This window comes from Polistes dominula, unplaced genomic scaffold, assembly GCF_049000335.1.
Source record: "Polistes dominula isolate Pdom_NZ unplaced genomic scaffold, Pdom_raw_medaka contig_31, whole genome shotgun sequence".
Taxonomy (NCBI): Eukaryota; Metazoa; Arthropoda; class Insecta; order Hymenoptera; family Vespidae; genus Polistes; species Polistes dominula.
Genome location: NW_028300925.1, coordinates 7728296 through 7751803, shown reverse-complemented (window position 1 = coordinate 7751803; position 23508 = coordinate 7728296). Strand labels below are relative to the sequence as shown.

The following is a 23508-nucleotide window of genomic DNA, read 5'->3' as shown; positions in this document are numbered from 1 at the left end:
ATCATTTAAAAAATATTCATTATTTGATCGAGTGATCAGCAATCGTTCGATATATCGATCATTCATCGATTTACATTTTCGACCATTAACATACAAAATTTAAATCATATTTATTATCAAAAAAGAATGGAGAACTGATTTGTATAGTAGATCCTACAATTTTGTAGGATATCATTGTCATCATTAATAAATATGGAAGATGATTCACATTCACATATTTTTGATCGAATGTTTAATACTGGTAAAAAGTACAATTCATAGAGCACGTTTCATATTTTTTCCTTTAATTTTATTAATTTTTTTATTATTAAATATTATTATTTATTATAATTATATACATAATCATTATTTCTTATTTTATTGATAATTGTTAGTAAACGGAGGTGTTAAATGGACTGTACAAAAAATAGAATCAGCGTGTCCTTGGAGAAGAAAAAAGTCTGAAAGCCAATTAATTATACCCGAAAAAGAAAGCGATATTAAACCCGATTATCGTTCAGCTCCACAAACCGATGAAAGTACCGATTTAAAAGACCAAGACAAATCTAAAAATTCAGATGAAAAGTTATGGGAGTACAAAGCACCTAGTGAAATGACATCTTGTTGTTTCATTAAAATGCAGGTTAACGATTAGATGATTTAGCTATCAACGATAATTATTTATATAATATTAAGGGGGGTATTCTGGTATAGAAGCCTAAATTTTAGGCATTTTTCAAACTAAGATAAAAAAAAATGAAAAACATTTTTAGTATCCATTTTTTTTATATGATGTTTATTAACATTTTAAGAATACAAAAAAACTCGTGAAAAAAAATAAAAAATTTGTAAAAATACAGGCCGGTGAAGTGGTGGCTACAAAAAAAACGGTGCACTCTGGTTGACGTGATTCCAATCCTTGTAATGATCTGAAACACAAAAATTTGGAAAATTCTTAATCAGTAAAGATGTCGCTATCGGGTAACCCTTAGTCAAAAAAAAAATGCACGAAATGGCGTCGATATGAAACAAAAATTTTTTTTTACTCTTTTTTTTGACCTCAAAATTTTTTTAAATATTAAAAATTAAAATTATTCAAAATCCAAAGGTCACCCAATAGAGAGATGTATAAAGAAGATTCTCACCAAATTTTAAGGTAGTACCCCCCTGCGCAGACCGAAATTTTAATGCTTTTTCATGAATTTTTTTGAATAGGAAAACAAAATACGATCGTTTTGAAATTTTAATATGTTTCTATCAGTATCTTAAACTATACAAAAAAATTTTTTTAACCTAATTTGGACAATATTTGTCCCTTTTTTTTAACGTCAAATTAGAGTCCCCCAATTCAATTTGCGGAAGCACAGAGCCTTTGTAGACGTCTGAAACAAAAAAACTAAAAATACTTATTATTCTTTAGGCTTAATTATAGACATGATACCAACAATATGTATATTTTTTCAAATAAAAACAAAATGACGGACGTGTGAAAAAAAATTTTCAAAATCGGTGCTGTTTCTTACCTTTAATTATTTAAAAATATATATTTATTATTAAAAAGTTAAAGATTTTTGAGGTTCCAGTCATCAGAATATGTGTAAAGAATAACTTGTAAAAATTTTAGCCTAATCGGTTCTATAGATTTAGTGAGTGCTTTCGCAAAATTTCAAAAATGTAGTTTCGAGAAAAACGCGTTTAAAGTTTTGAGAACAGATTTTTTTATAAAAAAATTATACTAACATTATTCTGCTATGCCTGATGCATACAGTAGTCCTTCAGCTTCCTCATAATTATCATTTTAAACAGCTTTGAGAACCCTACGTAGGTTTTGGCCTCTTTAGAGTAGGCTTCTGTAGATTTTTCGCTCTCAAAATACGAGCATTATCAACGGTGTCGACGTAGTTTCTGGCTGTTTGACCGATGTATTTAACGTATTTCAAACCATAACGCTTCTCAGAACGCTTGAACATTTCAGAAACACTGTCGACCTCCATTTTGTCACTGCTACCCTCGTGATTTGCTGTGCATTCATTTTTGTGATCTTTAGATAAACTCTCAGCTTCGATGGGGTTTTTTGTTGCTAAATACTGACATGCTTTACATATGCTTGATTTTACTATCACATCAATTATTTTATTCGAAAATTTGCTTATCAACAACACATTACCTAACAGAGAGTAAATAGAGGCAACAAAATAGAGGCGTTCTGAGTTATACACACTACGGCGCGCTCCATACTTTCGGTTATAACTTTGAGAATACTTTGAATATCGGTCTGAAATTTTCTAAGCATATTTTTAAAATGTTTTTCTTACGAAATATGTAAAAAAAATAAATTCGATTTTTTTAATTCGACACAGGGGGTACTACCTTAAAGAAATCGGTCGAGTAGAACTTGAGATATCATGTCAACCACCTCGAAAAAAGTAGTTTCGAGAAAAACACGTTCAAAGTTTCGCGTAGTAAGGGTAGGATACAGGATACCGCGTCACTAAAACAGCTATATCTCAGAAAATAATTTGAATTTTGAAAAATCCTTTTATGAATATATTCCTAAAAGGTTAAGCCTTGAAAATATGAAAAAAAATCGATTTTTTCAAATTTTTAAACCAGAATACCCCCTTAAGAATCATTATTTTAACATGTCACGACCGGTTTTCAATTAAAATTCTGTATTTAATGTTATTATATTTTTATTCTTCATTTATTATATTAATTATAATTATAAATATTATTTTCTTATTATCTATAAATTACTTTATACATTATTTGAGTCAGAACTTGATTTAAGACCGGTCATTCAATAGGTGATGGTATGAGTAGATATACATAAATTATCGGTTAGTTTAATCTTAAAATAAATCTTCTTTGATCATCTTATTTTACAACAGGATCCTTGCGCACCTTGTTGTTGCGAACCGAAACCTGCTCCTTGTCCACCTTATCACGAAGAACCTCGAGAACCTACTTGTGGTTGTGATCTATGTAAAAAGGGATATCCTAACGATAAATGTTGCGATCACAGAGAACAATTTCGAAGGGGTACCTTTCCACCGAGACATTTTGAAAAGGCTTGATAGAAAAATAATATATTACACATTTTTTAATTTAAACGGTACTTTCGTATATACAAATATAATATTTTAACATGTTTTCTTCATAATTATTATATTTTTACAGCGATATTAATAATAATTATAATATCCGACATTTTTACTAATTCGAGGAATTGCACAATTCGTAGGGATTTAATAGGAAAAATCGGTATTATGGTACCATTGCTTTTCTATTTCGTTAGATACAATTTCTTTGTTATTAAAAATTGTATTAAGCTTTTAATATTCATTGAATCAATTCATACTTTATGTAATAGAATATTATTTCTGATGTAATATTTATCTGGATTATCATATTATACGAGATAAGATTTGACTAAGACTTGATGAGATTACTAGGACTGTATTTTGTAGTTGAGCTCTTAGTTATTTTTTTTTTCGATAGTAATAATATTTTATTATTGGAAATGATCAGAATTCTAATAAGAAAGTATAATAATACGTACATGCTAGCTACATTTCTAATAATTAGAAACCATCGAAAATATGATTTTACGTCGAACAACGGACAACGAAGTAAGTTAAATTTAGGTATTTATTTTGGTTGGATTGAAATACCTTCCAACAAATAATCTTATCGAAGACTATGCGTCAACCGGTTCGTTTCATTTTCCAGTCAGTTTTGTGCGTGTTATACGCCCGTGTATACGATTTAAAAACCTGAAACACAGTGAATCTTTCTTTTTGTAGGTAAGTTTTATTTAATGCTCGCAATCAATCGAAATAATTATCGACAAATTCGATCGCATTGAAATTTTTATATCTCGCGAAGAAAAAGTGTGACGCAATTAGATTAATTTGTATTATATTATATCTATCTACGAGCATTGTGTAAAAAAGAGAAAGAAAGAAATCTCGTGAAAATCAGAAAAAAACACTTGATTCCAATTCCTTATCGAGATTTAGATCTACGGATATGGATATGGTAATGTTTCCGAAAAATCTAAATCTTTATTACAAAGTGTAGAACGTTGTGGAAGTTTATAATCTTTTCTTATCAATTCGATGAAGAAATTCAAAGAAAAATATGTAAAAATGTGTAAAAATATGCGTATTAGTGTAAATACATGTTTTACACTTTTCTTTTTTAAATATTTCTACAAAATTTCTTATTTATTTCCTTTATTTTTTCTTTTCATAAACTGCTAAATAATATCATATAATGAATAAATAAATTTTCTTTTTTGACCTATAATCATTTACCGAAAACGTAACTTTACTTTAGTGTTTCAAATTGGAAATTATTTAACAGGTAGTTAGTTTTAAGGATGTTCTATCGACTTTTTAAATTCCCCGCTTTATGCATATTGACTCAAATCAAGAAAACGATACCAGCGACGTTATAGATGTGTTGTCGATTTGACAATCTTTAACTATTCGTATAGAGATTGTCAACGAGTGAGTTTTTATTAATCGAAGGTAACAAATCCTTGTGTCTTCATTGATATCAATCGATTATATGACAATTGAAGAAAAAATTTGATGTCCCCATTGATCCACTATATTGGTAAATATGTTTTATTTTATGGCTGTTTTACAAATTCAAATGAATGGTTCTCTATGAGAAAAGAAATATCATTATTTCATGGAATGATTTTGTACGATTCATCGCATGGGCGATGTGTTAAATATGTGTTAAAATATGATATGGGCGTTGGTTATAATTGTATAATTCTATCCACAAGAGTGGACAAGAGTGGTGGTATTGGTAAGAAGGAATCTAAATGGGTGGGGGACCATTTCAAGGTCATGGACGAATTCTTCTCCATATTTGTATAATGGACCAATATGACTACCTGTATTTTTTACCCAGATCTCTATCGATTTTTATATGTTCATACAACGTTCATGGTCATTTTATTTAGATTATCAACCAGGTCGTCTTTTTACTGCAACTATTCATCATCAGTCAAGAACTACGTTTATCTAGTTGTATACCAATCACTGTATACCCTTATTCGTAACTACTTTTGATTTTTGTTTTTCCATTTTTGTTTTTTTTTCGTTAAGAATTTTTATATATTATTTTTATTCTTTTTTTTCTAAATATCTATAATCGTTCGAGATATTATCTAACGAGAACGAAAAGATCATCGTTATACAATGTTTTTTTACTTAAAACATGTTTTCTTTTCTATATCAGATTAGAATCGATGGAAATTTTTTGAAATAAACAAATTTTGATTTGTCTGTCTTTATTTCTTTCTTTCTCTTTCTTTCTCTCAATATGGATAGTTGTACGTACTTAGACAAACAAAATCGATTAAATGACAAGCATCTATTTTATCATCCACGCAAGTCTTGTCTAGATAGATCATCTATCTTATTCTTTTAACTTTACGAAGATATAATCATACGCATCGATGATATTTTTTAATTTATTGCTTTTTACGTGTTAATTTATTTATAGTATTTGTAACTTGTAAAATAAAAAAATGTTTTACGATAAAGAGATTACGATTAAGAAATACAGATTTTGTCGAAAAAGAAGTCAAATTTATCAAATCTTCAATTTATTCGTATCTTTTATGTTAATCTTATCGACTTATTATATTAACAAATAATATACAAAATGTAATAAAAAACTATTTTTAAATATTTATCTCTCTCGTAAGAATTACTGAATTAACTTCGATATAAAGAATAAAAGAAGATACAAATGATAAAAAAGATGAATAGAAAAAATTAGAATTAGAAAAGAAATTTGTCAGAGAAATAATCCATTGACGTCATATCTCCATTACGATATATTATTAATCGTTGTAACGTTAATCATTATCGTTGAATAATTTTTAAAACAATTTTCCAACAAATTATTTATCTGAGAAAATAAAGAACCATTATTTTTACTTTTTTTTTTTTTTTAAATATAAACGTCATTATCATTCAAATCATTATCATTCAAATTGATAAATCGTTAGAATTACTACATCCGTTTGAATGAAATTCCATTACAAGTGTTTTATCAAATCGATCGATCGATTGTTTTTTTTCGACAATTTATAATTTTCGGGGATTTTCTTTTTTTTTTCAATAAACAAGGAACCCCAAAATAATTTCGTAGATTTCTCCTTTAATTTGATCTTTGTACCTAACCACAGTTTGTGGTAACTCCTACTCATGTTCTCCGTTTCAGGGTCGAGTGTCAATTGAATTTACGAATTCAAAAGAGATTATGCTCAGCGCGCTTATCTTTTTGCTTGTGATCGTTCGAGCAACGTGATTGGTTAGTTGTAACTTAAGATCGGTGTTGTCCATCGTGTTTAATCGTTACGTAGTTCTTCCATCGCAATTCTGTCATTGGGACTTTCCTGGGGTGGGAGGAGGAGGTTCTCAGCTGATTCTCTTTTATATACGCGTACCAAACACTGGTTTCTTAGTCAACGTTTGGCATTCACAGCGAGACGACAGACACAACCAATCAAGATGCACTTACGTGAGTAGGAATCTTCTACATTAGATATTTCATTCAATTATTCCAAATTTTTATCACTAAATATTGCACCCTTCGATGTATCCCCAAACAAATGTTGTGTGTGACTTTGTCTTTTAATCAATTTTGAAATTCAAATGCCGATTACTTACGAACTTATCAATGTATCATCTGTTATTTAAAAAAAAAAATCATTTTAATTCTAAATTTTTCTATGATTACAATATATTACTAAAAAGATTTTCTATTTATAAACTATGTATCAATATAGATGTTGTCTATAATTTATTCAAATTATTTCTGTTATATCCGGGTGTTAAATTACATTTTATTTTACATTTAATAATATCGAAGTTTCATTGATGTATTATTTCTCAGAATATATATCAATTATGCATCATTTAATTTCACTTCACATTCAATTTAGATAATTATTCATATATATATGTATACTTAAATATATTTAACTGTCATAATACGAGAACGTGATCTTGAACATGATTCTTCCTCATTGCTAAATGACTTGAACGAATGTAATATGTTTTCTTGGGTACATCTATATACATAGAATATACTAACGTTATCATAATACATTTAGATATACATATAATCAAGCTAATATAAACTATAATGTGATTGCCATTATCTAAAATAATAAAGTTCGATAGGAAGACATTTTTAATATTTATTTTTCTTTTAAATCGTTCATACTTTTCGAAATATCTCATCAATAAATCAGCAATAATTTTTTATATATATATGGATGTATGTGTATAGTTACATCATAACTAGATACTTATTTAAATAATTCCTTTAAAGTTATTAGACTTATAGGGAAGAATACGTTACCAGTTACTGCAATTATTATGCTAAACCCCTTGCCTCCTCTCACTGACACAATGGGTTTTTCCAACGAGACTTGAGGAAATATTGGATAGCTTGCGTATATAACTTACACATATTATACATGAATAGTATATATACGGGCATATCTTATTCTACATTATCGTTTAACACATTTGGTGTCAATTAAATAGGTTTACTTTACTGTATTTTTCTTCGTACATATGTAATACATGAAATATAGGATTATAATTGACTTCGATTTGTTTTAGCTTATCGTAATGGAACATTTTTTTAATACTGCCTACAATTTATAATAATTTATTCGTTAGACATTTGTATTTAACGATAATTAATCATTTTATCCAATTTCATTAATGTTAAATTTTTTATCGATATTTTATAACAAAACAAATAGAAACATTTATACATAGTCTACCAATTAGTTTTGTTAAAATATATTTTTATATATCTTTTTATGTAACCCCTTTCTTGTTAATTATCATTTAATGTGTTCAAACGACGGGAAAGTACAATTGATAATTTCTTTCGAAATTAAAAAAAAAAAAAATCGTGCTCGAACTAAACGATCTTGACCTTATTTTTGCATCTAACTGTATTCTTGATTACATTTTATCCATTTATTTTTTTAATTTTTCTCCTCTCGTTTTAAATTTATCGCAGTTAAATGTTTTCTCATTTTTACATAAAAATTTTCTCTAATCAACAAATTTATTGCGATAAACTTATGTTTTAATAAATTAGAAATCATTTTTTTTACGTACAATAAATTATTACAAATATTTAACAACGCGATCCGTTTAATGAAATTTAATATATTTTTAATTTTTATTTTAATATATTTTTAAGTTTAATTAATGAAATATAATTCAAATAATAATTTTCTTTTTATTTTTATTTTCAGTATCAAATTTATTCGTTTGGGCAACCTGCCTGGTAGTCGCCATGGCTGGACCTACTAATAATAATGACAGGGCTGTCCAGGCTGTCACTGAAGGAACCAACTCCTTCTCAACGTCTTTCTTCGGTGTAAGAAAAAATAAATCTTTATTTCGATATATTATTATTATAATTTCATTGAAATTGAATTATTAATTAGGCTATTTTATGTTAAATTTTATTAGGAGGTAGCATCATCAAACCATGGCAATTTGGTCACTTCTCCTCTTAGCGCTTCCGTTGTTCTTTCCATGGCTGCCTATGGTGCCCGCGGAGAGACACAAGAGGAAATGAAAAGAGTTCTCCATCTTCCCCCGGAATCCGACGCTACACCTGGATATTCAAGTCTTATCAAAACTCTTAATGTAAGGATTATTAAATCTCTTATCTTAATTCTATTTAAAAATGATGAAATTTACCAAATCATTCATTTCAAAATTATACATCCCAGGCCGTAACTGACGTAGAACTTCGTCTCGCCAATAAAGTTTTCGTCAACAAGAAATTCAGCGTAAAACCAACTTTCCAACAATTGACTCAAGATGCATTTTTATCGACCTCGCAATCCTTGGACTTCTCTCAAAGCTTAGCGGCAGCAAGTACTATCAACCAATGGGTTGAGGAGCAAACTAAAAACCGTATTAAGGACCTCGTCAAATCCGGTTAGTTTATATTTTTAGTTTTCTATTATTTATTACCTTTATTGCATATCTCATATTACGTGTATATTTATTTTCATTGCAGATAGTTTAGATGGTGGAACCGCCATGGTGCTCGTCAATGCTGTCTACTTCAAGGGTAACTGGAAGAACAAGTTCAATTCTAAATTGACTCAAGATAGACCCTTCCACGTCAGTAAGACCGAAGTTAAGAATGTACCTACCATGCACAGAACTGGAATGTACAACTATGGTGTACTTCCCGAATGTAAAGCTTCCTTCATCGAGCTTCCATACAAAGTAATTTGATACTCAACTTGAGTTATTTATATTTATTGACTAACTAAGATCTTAAATAAATGAATTGTTACTTCTTCAGGGTGACGAATTCAGCATGATCATCATCTTACCTGACGAAGTCGACGGATTGGCTGCAATTGAAAAGAAATTAGCAGTTCACGGTCTCGAAGAAGTTCTTAAGAGAGGACACAAGACCGAAGTTGAAGTTTACTTGCCTAAATTCAAGATCGAAAGTACTATTCAACTCAATGACCATCTGCAAAACGTTAGTATTAAACGCTGTAATCAACATTACATTTCACGAAATGACATATATCATTAAAACATTATAATTTTTTTTTCCTTAGATGGGAATCAGAAAGGCCTTCAGCCAATCTGAAGCTAACTTCGAAGGTATTTCCGACACTGGTGTTTACATCTCTGAAGTCGTACAGAAGGCATTCATTGAAGTAAATGAAGAAGGTAGCGAAGCTGCAGGTGCAACTGGTAAGTACATTACAACTATTATAAATACCTGCTGTTTTTGTGCTTTTTAATTTTTATTTAAACATAAGTAGACAAAGGCTACAGTGATGAAATGCTAACAATTACTTTGTCACTTCTTTTATTTATTTATTTTTTGTTTTTTTCCGATAATTCTGAGAAACGTACTAACAACATTACATAATACAATAATTTATTTATGCTATTTAAAATAAATCAGCAATGCATCTTATTTGTTCATTTGCTTGTTATTTCTACTTTCTCAGAATTTTTTCAGAATTTTTAAATATTTATTGCATTTCGTGTACTTTGCTCTTCTTGTGTTTATAAACTCAGCTGCTATACATTCTTTTTTTTTTATTTACTGTTAATCTTTAGTTCAGATAATAATTTTTACCATATTTCAAGCTTCTTTATTTTTTTTTACTGCAATAAAACATTTATCTGTTCAATGTGCTTCTTATATCAAATAACACATCACTTTCTGTTTTCTTTTGTTTTCTTTTTTTTCTTTTCATTAACAGCTGTATCCAATCGCTATTAACACTCTTAAAGGTCTGTGTATATTTCTTGATTTGTCAAACAAACTAAGCATTTACTTTATAATCTCTTCTCACAATCAGATAGTAACTCACATGAGATAACGATGAGGATTTTTCTTCAATATTTCATATTTTCTCGATCGAAGAATAAAAGCACCGTCTTCTCGACGTTTTATCAATGAAGATTCATACAAAAATTAATAAAAAAAAGTAATAAACGTGATTCGATGACGTGAAAGGACGATTAGAAATTTTTAGGTCTCGTTTGAATATGATAAAACAACGAGAGGAATATTCATTACGTACATATTCATTAGGAATTTTAATGATATTTTTCTATCATTTACATGGGAATAACAAATACAACTTACACTTTGTTTAACAATTTAACACTCTATTTTTTTTAAATTTTATTGAAATTACTTATAAGTAACTACAAGATTTTTATTCTCTCTTTTTCTTCTTTTTTGTTTTCTTTTTTTCTTACAATTAAAATTATTTATTTCATTTCGTTATGATGAGTCAGGTCTGTAATACTCTGTTTTAATTGATTATTCTAACAGGTATTAGATTCAGGCCTCTTTCAAGCTCATGGTCACCACCGCCGCCTATTCTATTCAATGTCGATAGACCATTCTTGGCGATTATTAAATATGGAAACATCGTTTTATTCGAGGCGAGAATAAAGTCGTAATCGTTGATCTTCTTTTCGATCAATCAAAATATTACACATAACATATCTTTTTTCTTCTTTTTTTTTTCTTCTACACATTTTTATATTATGTCAGTCAATATGAATTTGATACACGTGCCATAGATTTTTTTGTAAACTCTTTTTTAAATAGGCGTGTAATTTCTTTTTCTCTTATTTCAAATCATTTGTTCGTAAATGTGCATACGTGTATACCATTCTTAAGATAGGATGTCATCATTTGTATGAACTTATCAGTCGATAGATAAGTTTTTAACTTGCCTTATAAGAATCTCTTGTATTTTTTCTTTTGAATAATCGATTTAACAAGCATGATGCTCTATATGTGAAGCTATCTTTGATATTTTCTTAATGAATCATCGTTGCTATATAAATATGCGCATTTAAATTTTATCTATGGATAAGAAATATTTTATCGATTACTTTGTCTTCTATAAAGTTTATCAAGATTCATCAATTTTCAAATTTTTTCGTTGTTTTTTTCTAATACAAACAAAAAAGAAGCACGTTTTTCATAAATCTTATATTTAGAAGATCTTTTTAGTATCTCGTATTATTTATATATTGGTTTATAAGACTCATACGATACATTAGAGGTATATATTTATTTATATGCAGATACACACAAACACGCACGCACACATATACATTTTGTATATTTATATTTTATAATTTGTTTAAAAAAAGAGACGAATAGTTTGAGTAAAAAATAAAAATATCTATTTAAATACAAATTTATAGAAAATTAATAATTTCATATGTGAGAGATATGATTGATCTCATTTTTAAATGAAATTGACAAAACAAAGCAAATTAAGGTTTAAATTAATTAAATTTGCTAAAAGTGTATCACTGGAATAAGATATTATTTCGAAGACAACGAGAGGTATGTATGTATGTATATATGTATAGAAAGATATAGACACATGTAGTCATAGAAAAATATTATATGTAAAAATTACAGTTGAAAACTTCCGAGGGAATCTAAAATTAGATGCTTCGATTAGTAGTCGTCACAATTGCATCCATTTATCACTGCTTTCATCCTTTCACTGTAGATATAAAATCTTGGTCTATTCATAGAAAAAATATCATTTATAAAGAATACTACGATGTAGTACGATGTAGTAGTAAAAACCCGTTGGTAATATCGATCTATGGTGTCGATTAGCTTAATGTAACGTAGCGTATTTTTTTTGTGATGCTTGATATAAAAAAACGAATATGTAACTTAAGATTAATTTTGTTGATATATACTGTTATCGTCAATGCTTTTTCGTATATAGTTTATAATTTTCTTTAGTTTTGTCAAGGATAGTGTGCCGTGCCGTCTCGTCGAAAAGAAAAATTCTATTTTTATGAATGGTGATGGTTTTTAATTTTGTTTACGGAAAGACGTTAGAAAAATTTGATATCTTTTCAGAAGGTAATATTGGCGTTAAATCAGGACGTCCAGGACCTAGATCAGAATTCAGAGCTGAGAGACCATTCTTATCTATAATTAGGAACAATAACGTACAACTGTTTGCTGCTCACGTTCGTAAACCGAGTGCTCATTAGAAAAAAGAAAAAAAAAACAAAACCAACAAAAAAAAATTAACAAAAATGAACTGAATTGATGATAGTATTATTCCTAGAAAAATAATTAATTATCAATAAATCATTTTCTATTTGAACATTACTAAAAAGACTTTATAATATATTATGTGCACATACGCGACCGAAAATCTCATAAATCCTTCGTAGAACCTTTCGAAAGAGTTGTCTGTAAAATATTGGCAATAATTTAAACTTACAATTGAAGTTGAAATTTATTGACAATCGATTTGACAGCCATCGCTTTTCTTTTATTCTCTTACTCTCAATTTATTTATGCAACTTAACAAAGTATATAATACCTACAATTAGTTTGTGTTTTAATGGGATATGTTTAACGGCTATTTAAACAAATGATTAAAAACAATACAATCTTTTTTTTTTTTTTTTGAAATTCTTTGTAGATGGTGACGGTTGACTTTAACGAAGATCTTTTTCCTTATTATTCTTCTTCTTTTTCTTTTTGTTCTTCAGTTATTAGGAAAATGACAATATTGTTTCAGGTGTTGAACTAGAAGACAGAATAGGAACACCTTCGATCGATGCAGTTCAAGTTGACAAACCGTTTTTATTTATAATACAGAAAAATAATATTTTATTATTTGAGGGACACGTTGAAAAACCTTAATATGAGTATATACGCGATAAACGATTATATATAATTGTATAGAATTATCCTTTTCGCGTTAGAAAAATTACGTAAAATATTCCATTTAATAGACATTTCGTTATTCATGCACTCATTTCTTCGAATTATTATACATATTTTTTATACGCGTTTAATTAATATATATTTCACGTTCTATATTACATTTAGTCCATTAAAATAACCATTAAATTAACATCCATTAATTATATTATTTAAAATCAATAATTAATATCTCGATGATTGTTTCGCTTTGTTATTGAAACGTTGTCTCTGGGCTATAAAAAGAACCGGTAACTTGTCTTTGCTTTTGCATATTCAAACATATTTCTTCGTAATCATAAACCTTGAAATATGTTTGATCAAAATCGTACGCTTTTAGTTACCATTAACAAAGTTACAAACATAATAATGAATAATTATTTGTATTAATTATTTTTATAGATACTGTTATAGTAGGAATATCTGGCTCAGTTACTAGAAACAGATTTATCGCAGATAGACCATTCCATTTCACGCTAAGACACAAAAATGTTTCTGCGTTCACTGGAATCGTAGCTGTACCAACGCTATAAGAACATAAGGCATTTGTTCAATCATTTTTATCGGCTGTAATTAAACGGCAAATTTTCAAAGTATCAACTTGTTTTAAAAAAAAAATGACGAAGAGTAAACAAAACAATAAATTACTTAACTAACAATCATTAACCACATTTATCATATCTACTAATTCAATAATTAATAATATCCATTTATGAATTATGACTCACAATTTTAACACAAACCTTTACACTGAACTCAACATTGAAAAATCCTATCAAAATTCTATTTATTTAATATTCATTTTTCTTTTCCATTTATCGTTAAATAACAACAAATTGAACGACGAAAAATATTCTAACATTTTAACAATTTATACTAAATTGATATTGTTAAGACTAAGTTTTACGGTTACACAAAAATCGTATTCTTTAGATATTTAGGCAAGAATTAATTTCTTTTTTTTTTATTCGACATGCTTCGAATTTGTATGTCTAATTTTTAGAGACTTATTGTCATCGAAAAATTTATAAAAGTGTCTCGATTTTCAAGCATGCTTTGACTAACAATGCTATTTTAGGTGGTATAATCAAACCGGGCAGACCCTTTCCTCCTCCAATGAGGACATACTTTAGGGCGGACAGGCCTTTTCACTATGAAATTAGATCGACAAAAGACAATTTCTCTCTCTTCGTGGGTACAATGACCAAACCTAACCAAGGAAAAAAATAAACATTTTATTTCATTCGCTATTCAAAACTCGAACACTTTATTTGTCGAGGCTTTTTGTATTAAGATTGAGGGAAACACGTTAAAGCTGAATAAAATGATCGAACTAGTCTAATTGGGAACTTCAAAATAAAAACAAAAAAAAAAAGAAAATGCAATCCTAATTTTCCAAAACTCCGATCATGAGACAATATTTCTTATTAATTATTCGTATACCTGTAAAACTGCAACGCTTACGTCACTAACTCGAACCAAACGTTAATAACGTGCGATTTTTTTTAGTGAAATTTATAAAACATATATAAGTTAGTAGTGATGAACATATGAGTGAAAATAATAATTATAATACGATCTTACATGGTGTCTAATGAAGATCTATCATGATGAGATCAAGTATACATATACTAACTTGCCTATGCTTGCAACTATTATAAAAGGATTCACAAGAATCGGGCATATTCGCATATGGAGTATTATTAAAAATAGGAATTAATATAAATTACTGAACAATTTCGTTAACAGGTGTTATAATTTCACTTACGAGTGCCATTATCAATCCAACACCACCACCAACATTCAACGTTGATCGTCCCTTCCACGTGAAAATAATTAAAACTCAGAATTCTGCGAATAAGGACTCCTCAGATGATAAATTAGAAATGTTCACCGTCCACGTGATTGATCCGACAGTATAAGTCAGAATGAGTTAAAAACTAACTGGTAATGCATTACCAAATATATTAGTTTTAAACAGTTAAACTGTTTTCGATTATTATTATTCTTATTAATTGATTTTGTTCGATCTGCTGTAAAAGAAAATAAATATTTCTTTTGAAAATATAGTATTAAATATAAATTAAATAAGAAATCAGTCAAAAGAATAAAGCACAATCCTAAATCAACAATATTCTGATCAGTATACAGTATTTCCTACCCACCTGGGGACCAATTCCGTTTGTTGTAAAACTCATTTCAAAAACTTGTTAGGGAAAAATGACCATAAATCGCCAAGCTGGTCAGACGGGTTGACGAGTGGATTAGGATATTTGAAGGTACAGGAAGGGGGGTTGGAAAGGAAATGGGGATAGGACAATGGTTTCCCCTGTATGGTCTTAGAAAATAAACCAAGGCTCGCGCAGGCAGGGGCGCCTGAAGTAGATCTGTCACCTATCGGGATCATAGATGAGTATCTACCCGCTACCGTGATGATGATAATGATGATGATAATGTAAAATTGCTACGTTAACGTTACTAACTTACATTACTAATTGCTGCTAGCAAAGGTGCTAATTTAATCGAGGATATTTTTACATTGAATGATTTGAGATATTGGACTAGATAGTAATTATTGAAAAATTTTAACAGAAATTATTTTAGCTGGATATTCAGCTTTGTTGAACGGACCACCACCGCCACCAATTTTCAAGGTTGATCGTCCCTTCTACGTGAAAATCATTAGAACTGAGAATCTATCCAATAACGAGCCCACAAATGGGAAATTAGAAATATTTACTGCACACGTAGCTGATCCCACAGATGATACCCAAGAATAAAAACTGATTCCTTTGATAAAGCATTGCCAAATAAATATTAGTATTAGGCAGTAACGTTGTAGTAGATTCTTATAAATTTATAGTTGCATTTAATGCTTTTCTGTAAAAAGAAATAAATACAAATAAAAAGAGAAATCAGTGAAAAGAATAAAGCACAATCCTAACTCTACAATATTCTGATCAGTATACAGTATTTATTATTAATTCTGCGTATTCGTGTAAAATTGCTACGTTTACGTTACTAACTGCCGCTAGCAAAGATGCTAATTGAATCGAGGGATATTTATACATTGAATGTTGTTATAGATTGGAGTAAATAGTAATTATTGAACAATTTTTACAGCTGTTATATTTGCAGTAGCGACTTCGTATACTGCACCACCACCACCACCACCAATTTTCAAGGTTGATCGTCCTTTCCACGTGAAAATCATTAGAACTGAGAATCTCTCCAATAACGAGCCCTCAAATGGGAAATTAGAAATGTTTACCGCACACGTGGTTGATCCTTCAGATGATGCCCAAAAATAAATACTGATTCCTTTGATATTAAGCATTAGTTTTGTAGTAGATTCTTATCATAAATTTATAGTTACATTTAACGCTTTTCTGTAAAAGGAAATAAATTTTCCTTTGAAAATATTTTATTAAATACAAATTAAATAAGATTCTGATAAGTAAATAGTATTTCTTACTAATTATACGTATTCATGTAAAATTGCTACGTTTACGTTACTAACCTTTATCATAAAAAAAATCTTACTTAATCGATTCATAAATTTCAACGCATCAGCTAAACAATTAATTCTGTAAGCATACTGCAACTAGCAAAGATACTAATTTAATTGAGGATATTTATACATGGAAGGTTGTTAGGGATTGGACTAAATAGTAATTATTGAACAATTTTTACAGCTATTATTATAGCCCCAGCTTCAGCTTTGTTAAACGAACCACCACCACCACCAATTTTCAAGGTTGATCGTCCTTTCCACGTGAAAATCATTAGAACTGAGAATTTCTCCAATAACGAGCCCTCAAATGGGAAATTAGAAATGTTTACCGCACATGTGGTTGATCCTTCAGATGATGCCCAAAAATAAATACTGATTCCTTTGATATTAAGCATTAGTTTTGTAGTAGATTCTTATCATAAATTTATAGTTGCTTTTAACGCTTTTCTGTAAAAGGAAATAAATTTTCCTGTTTAGAAATGTCCATTCAATAAATTATATAATAATTTGAAAAATCACAGAAAATAAATCTTTACAGGCGATAAAATGATATATTTTTGCGAACATATTTATTATTATAAATTAATGATTCATGCCATTAAAAATGCAAAAGTTGATAGTTCTTTCTTATATTATAAAAAAATTTACCTAATCGAACTTTTTTACGAAAAATATCACTTGACACTAATAAACACATAAGTAGACACTTATCATCATATTATATTAATTTATGTTTTATCATAATCTATTAGTTTGAAGGCATCAGATTATAAAATAATTTTTTCAGTATGTTGTTGCTAGAAAAAGAGCTACTTGAATCGATGTTTATATGTGGAATATTGTTAGATGTGAGACTATATAGTAATTAATGAACAATTTTAGCAGGTCTTATGGTCTTCGGTTCTCTTCCACAACTAGTACTACCACCAATTTTCAACGTTGATCTTCCCTTCAACGTGAAAATCATTAGAAGTCAGAATTCTCTGAAGAAGAATTCCTCGAATGTGAAATTAGAAATATTCACCGCGCACGTTGTTGATCTATCAAGACCAATTATTAAAAACACGTTCTTGAAATGCATTTCCAAACATATTAGTTTCAAACCATATTAATTTCAAAAAGCTTCGTTTTTTTTAATGTTTATTATTACTAATAACTTTAAAATAACAGCTAAAAACCAAAAATAAAAAATGGAGAAAAGCGCAATCCTAAATCTAGAATACTCCAATCATAATACAGTATTTATTTGTAATTATTCGTATTCATGTACAACTGCTACATTTACGCTACTAACTTATGTGATAAAAAAAAACTTGCCTAATCGAATTTCTTAACATATAATTTGTACAAAAAATGTCACATAACTTTAATTGATACATAGGCAGACGTTTTCCATCACACTATGTTAAATAATGTTTTATCATAGTTTATTAGATTAAACGCCTCAGCTTATAAATAAATTCTGCCAGCATATTGTAGCAAGTAAAAAGAGCTAATTGAATCGCGGATATTTGTACTAAAGGACTAAATAGTAATTATTGAACAATTTTGACAGGTATTATATTTGCAATAGAGTCTTCGTTCAGTGAACCACCACCACCACCACCAATTTTCAAGGCTGATCGACCCTTCCACGTGAAAATCATTAGAATTGAGAATCTCTCCAATAACGAGCCCTCAAATGGGAAATTAGAAATGTTTACCGCACACATAGTTGGTCCCTCAGATGATGCCCAAAAATAAAAACTGATTCCTCTGATAAAGGATTGCAAAATATATATTAATATTAAGCAGTAACGTTGTAGTAAATTCTTATCAGAAATTTATGGTTGCATTTAACGCTTTTCTGTAGAAGGAAATAAATACAAATTAAAAGAGAAATCAGTGAAAAGAATCAAGCACAATCCTAATTCTACAATATTCTGATCAGTATATTGTATTTATTACTAATTATACATACTCATGTAAAATTGCTACGTTTACGTTACTAACTTATATCATAAAAAAAACTTGTTTAATCGATTAATAAATTTCAACGCATCAGCTAAAAAATTAATTCTGTAAGCATACTGCAGCTAGCAAAGGTGCTAATTGAATCGAGGATATTTACTAACTAAATAGTAATTATTGAAAAATTTTTACAGCTGTTATTATAGCCCCATATTCAACTTGGGTCGACAGACCACCACAACCACCACCAATTTTCAAGGTTGATCGTCCTTTCCACGTGAAAATCATTAGAACTGAGAATCTCTCCAATAACGAGCCCTCAAATGGGAAATTAGAAATGTTTACCGCACACGTGGTTGATCCTTCAGATGATGCCCAAAAATAAATACTGATTTTTTAGATAAAGCATTGCAAAATATAAATTAATATTAAACAGTAACGTTGTAGCTGATTCTTATCAAAAATTTATAGTTGCATTTAACGCTTTTCTGTAAAAGGAAATAAATTTTCCTGTTTAGAAATGTCCATTCAATAAATTATATAATAATTTGAAAAATCACAGAAAATAAATCTTTACAGGCGATAAAATGATATATTTTTGCGAACATATTTATTATTATAAATTAATGATTCATGCCATTAAAAATGCAAAAGTTGATAGTTCTTTCTTATATTATAAAAAAATTTACCTAATCGAACTTTTTTACGAAAAATATCACTTGACACTAATAAACACATAAGTAGACACTTATCATCATATTATATTAATTTATGTTTTATCATAATCTATTAGTTTGAAGGCATCAGATTATAAAATAATTTTTTCAGTATGTTGTTGCTAGAAAAAGAGCTACTTGAATCGATGTTTATATGTGGAATATTGTTAGATGTGAGACTATATAGTAATTAATGAACAATTCTAGCAGGTTTTATTCGCTTCGGTTCTCGTTCGTACCCACTACAACCAGTACTACCACCAATTTTCAACGTTGATCGTCCTTTTCACGTGAAAATGATCAAAAAGTCTCTTCTACGAATGAGGACTCATCATATGAGGAGTCCTCATTCGCAGAATTATCAGATTTATCATCTGATAAATTAGAACTATTCACCTCGCACGTGGTTGATCTGACAGTATAAGTCAGTATGAGTTAAAAACTAATGGGTAATGCATTACCAAATATATTAGTTTTAAACAGTTACAGTTGATATTAATTCATTTGGTTAGCTTTCGTAGAAAAAAATATATATTTTTTGATAATATCTTATTGAATACAAATTAAATGAAAAATCAGTGAAAAGAAAAAAAGTACAATCGTAAGTTTACAATACTCTGATCAGTATACATTATTTATTACAACTTATTCTTATTTCTGTTAAATTCTCATGTTTACTTTACTAACTGATATCATAAAATAACTTGCTTAATCGTACTTCTTAATGTAAAATTAGCACGCAAAATATTACTAGAACCCAATAAATACATAAGCAGACGCTTACTATAATACTATGTCAAACTATCTCTTATCAAACTCTATTATTTAGAAATTGACTTCTCTAAGCATGCTGCCGTTACAAAGAAGCAAGAAGCATCGATCATGCTTATACATGGAATGTTTTTTAAATATAATCCTACATATATAAATAATTACTGAACAATCTCAGCAGGTACTCTAACGCGACATTCGAGTTCACTTAAAAGACCACCACCGGCTCCAATTTTCATAGTGGATCATCCGTTCTACGTGAAAATAATTAGAGCAGAGGATATTTCGAATAAGAATTCCTCAAATACGAGATTAGAAATGTTCATCGCGCACGTGATCGATCCACTAATATCAATCAAGGAATAAAAACTAACTCCTCTGATAATACATTACCAAATATACTAATGTTAAACAATTACGTTGCTATATACTCTTATTAATAAATGTATATTAGTGTTTTCTGCTTTGATGTAAAAGGGATTAAATATCTTCCCTTTTTAACTATTTAATTTAATATATATTATATGAGATACATTTCTCAGAATAAATCATTACTAACAAGAAAAATAATGTATGTTTGTGTCTATATTTACAAATATCAATGATTGATTCGATCAATTCTAAATGGGAAACGTTGATCCAAAAATTAATGGAAAAAATGTGTAAAACTCTACTTATTATCCAAATAGTTGTCCGAAAACAAATCCATTCTTGTTCGAAAAAAATATCAGTAATAATATGTGACAATAACAATATTCCTATATATCTAATTAACAATACGAAAATTATTCGACGAATACAAACAAAATAATATGTGTATATTCTTATGTTCGATATTTAGATGCAGAAATCAGCTTAATAATATCGGCTCCAATGAGAGAAGTTTTTCTTGTTGATCATCCTTTCCATCTAAGAATCATCAGAAATAATCCAGAAAATTATGAAAATGTTTTTAACAATGAGGAAAAATCCCAAACTCCTGAGATAAAACTTGAAATTTTCACTGGTCACATTATAAATCCATAAAAAAAAATGCTATAAAAAATGAAACTTCGTAGAGAAATGTTTTATCAAAGAATAAATGAATACAATGTTCATTTATTTGGAGGCTTAATTAAAATAATTAATATTTTGTTTATACGTTAAATTAAATGCATTAACATGTCTCTTGTTTCTTATTTCTTTCCTCGTCTTATTGCTTTCAAATTGTTTAAGTAATGTTTTATCCTGTGAAATGCGTATCAATGGAGAATTTGTTTCAGGATTAACGATGGCACTAGCGAGTTTACCGATCGTTATTGATTTTAAGATCGATCACCCATTTTACTATAGTATCGTCCATCATGGATTTCAAGGAGATGATTTGAACATCACGCCATTATTCCAGGGACACATCACCCATCCAAAAGTTTGAATTTTTAATATATTATTATACTTATAGGTACTTATATGGAAATTACGAGATTATTTTTCACGAAAAATTATTTTACAAAATTCCAAATAAAATGAGCATTATTAATATTTAATAACAAGACTAACAATAAACTAAATAACAATATTAACGTAATAACAAATGATATAAAACTTTTTTTTATGTATGTGTGGATGTATGTTTATATGTATTGTATACGTACTGTTTATTTGTTATTTATTGTTAGTTTTGTTCCATCATGCTTTTGTCAATATTGTAACTAACATAAGATTTGCGGGGAAATAAATTTGAATAGAACTTCCATACTTCCCTAGTGATTGAATGCTCTGTTACAGAAATGGTCTTGCTTGAAAAGACTATTTTCTTCACATCTACATTTAACGTCGACCGTCCGTTTTACTATGCTATAGTCAAAGTAAATAACGATGGAAACAAATCCGAGAGACCAGTACGTTTATTCGAAGGTCATGTTGTTGATCCAGTTATTTAATGCTTACAACTAAAGATCTGTAATTTTGTTATTATTTAATTATGTAATATTATAATAAAATAATATATGTGCATTTATCTCTTATGTCAATTATTGAAAGAACCATTTACATTTTATTTCGTTTCTTCCTTATTATATTGTATTCGTTATTCCTTATCATGTGTGTATCGTTTATATATTTATTATTTTATTATTTTAATTAAGTAATATATCTATTAGGGTGGGTCAAAAAAATCAATTATTTTTTTTTTACAAGTGCCACGGAAAAATGGATTGCTAGACACCTTAAAAAAATTCTCACCAAATATGAGCTCTTAATTTTGATAGGAAGATCCTTCGCATCGCAATTTTTTATTTTTTTCTCACTCCAATAGAATAAAATTCATACCTCATTATTAATTGATTGTACTGAAAAATGTTGTTGAAGAATTTTGTAGGAAATTTAATGCTCTACAAAAAAGGTATCTTATATTTCTTCGGTAAACCTCACCATTTGAATGATATTGAAAATTTAAGTTTGATTATTTTAAGACAAATTTCATTTTTGTTTATGAATTTTATAACTCGACAATAAATGACTATTATAAAATGCACAATACAAATTTTTGTAAGAAATCAACTGCTCTATAAAAATGGTGTCTTATGTTTTGGCGATTAAATTAGGCATTCAAAAGATATTCATCATCAAACTTTTATGTGTACTGATTTCTGTCTCTATATATAATATATGTATATATATTGATATATTACATATTGATATTTGTAATATACATGTATCTACATATTGATATATGTAAATACGTATTTACATACATATATACATACAAATGTATATGTATTGTATATTTTCGTAAAATTAGTTGCATAAAATAAAATTAAAACTACCTTCCCTATTAATGCTTCGATATTAAATTATACGTAAATAAATAAATTACGCTTTTGTACATAGTTACGCATTATTTATTTAATACTTCATATGAAATAAATCTATTTTTTATTAGGGTATCATTTAACATAATCAAATAATATTCTGTTGCAGAAATGAACATTGTGTTGTTTTCTTTGACCGTTCCTGTAGAATTTGAAATTAATCGTCCATTCTACTACAGTATTATACAAAAAATACCAGCGGAGGAACACGAAAACATTGTCTCTTTATTCTCTGGTCATGTAACAGAATGATTGAATCATTTTAATAATTTTTGATGTAATATTTACATAAATGTAAAAACATGAACAATTGGAATCCATACTATGAATGAAATAAATGAATAAAAATATTTACAAAAAAGTGATCACCTAGGAAATATTATTCATATGCTAT

The 23508-nt window shown here is 28.4% G+C and overlaps 2 protein-coding genes across 21 annotated transcripts; both read left to right on the top strand.

Annotated features, from left to right (window-relative positions):
• The first annotated feature begins 192 nt into the window (after positions 1–192).
• Positions 193–6369, top strand: LOC107072417 (uncharacterized). Its single transcript, XM_089171293.1, has 4 exons — positions 193–241; positions 375–622; positions 2871–3785; positions 6232–6369. The coding sequence occupies exons 1-3, from the start codon at positions 193–195 to the stop codon at positions 3054–3056; spliced, it is 483 nt and encodes a 160-aa protein (XP_089027419.1). The 3' UTR covers positions 3057–3785; positions 6232–6369.
• Positions 4462–23479, top strand: LOC107073901 (alaserpin). Of its 20 annotated transcripts, none has more exons than XM_089171283.1 (9): positions 4463–4602; positions 8297–8421; positions 8517–8696; positions 8783–8993; positions 9076–9290; positions 9370–9555; positions 9638–9776; positions 21525–21703; positions 23224–23312. In XM_089171283.1, the coding sequence occupies exons 1-8, from the start codon at positions 4578–4580 to the stop codon at positions 21674–21676; spliced, it is 1233 nt and encodes a 410-aa protein (XP_089027409.1). In that variant the 5' UTR covers positions 4463–4577; the 3' UTR covers positions 21677–21703; positions 23224–23312. The 20 variants fall into 20 exon arrangements, with proteins under 20 accessions (XP_089027411.1, XP_089027402.1, XP_015190288.2 ...); XM_089171282.1 differs by lacking the exon at positions 23224–23312 and adding an exon at positions 22030–22261; XM_089171285.1 differs by lacking the exon at positions 21525–21703 and having other exon boundaries at positions 4462–4602; positions 23224–23479.
• Positions 23480–23508: the final 29 nt, after the last annotated feature.

Coding starts and splice junctions, on each gene's coding strand:
- LOC107072417 (XM_089171293.1), top strand. CDS start 193: ATGGAAGATGATTCACATTCACATATTTTTGATCGAATGTTTAATACT. Junction 242..374: donor TGATCGAATGTTTAATACTG/GTAAAAAGTACA, acceptor GATAATTGTTAG/TAAACGGAGGTGTTAAATGG. Junction 623..2,870: donor GTTGTTTCATTAAAATGCAG/GTTAACGATTAG, acceptor ATTTTACAACAG/GATCCTTGCGCACCTTGTTG.
- LOC107073901 (XM_015334802.2), top strand. CDS start 4,578: ATGTCCCCATTGATCCACTATATTG. Junction 8,422..8,516: donor TCTCAACGTCTTTCTTCGGT/GTAAGAAAAAAT, acceptor AAATTTTATTAG/GAGGTAGCATCATCAAACCA. Junction 8,697..8,782: donor GTCTTATCAAAACTCTTAAT/GTAAGGATTATT, acceptor TATACATCCCAG/GCCGTAACTGACGTAGAACT.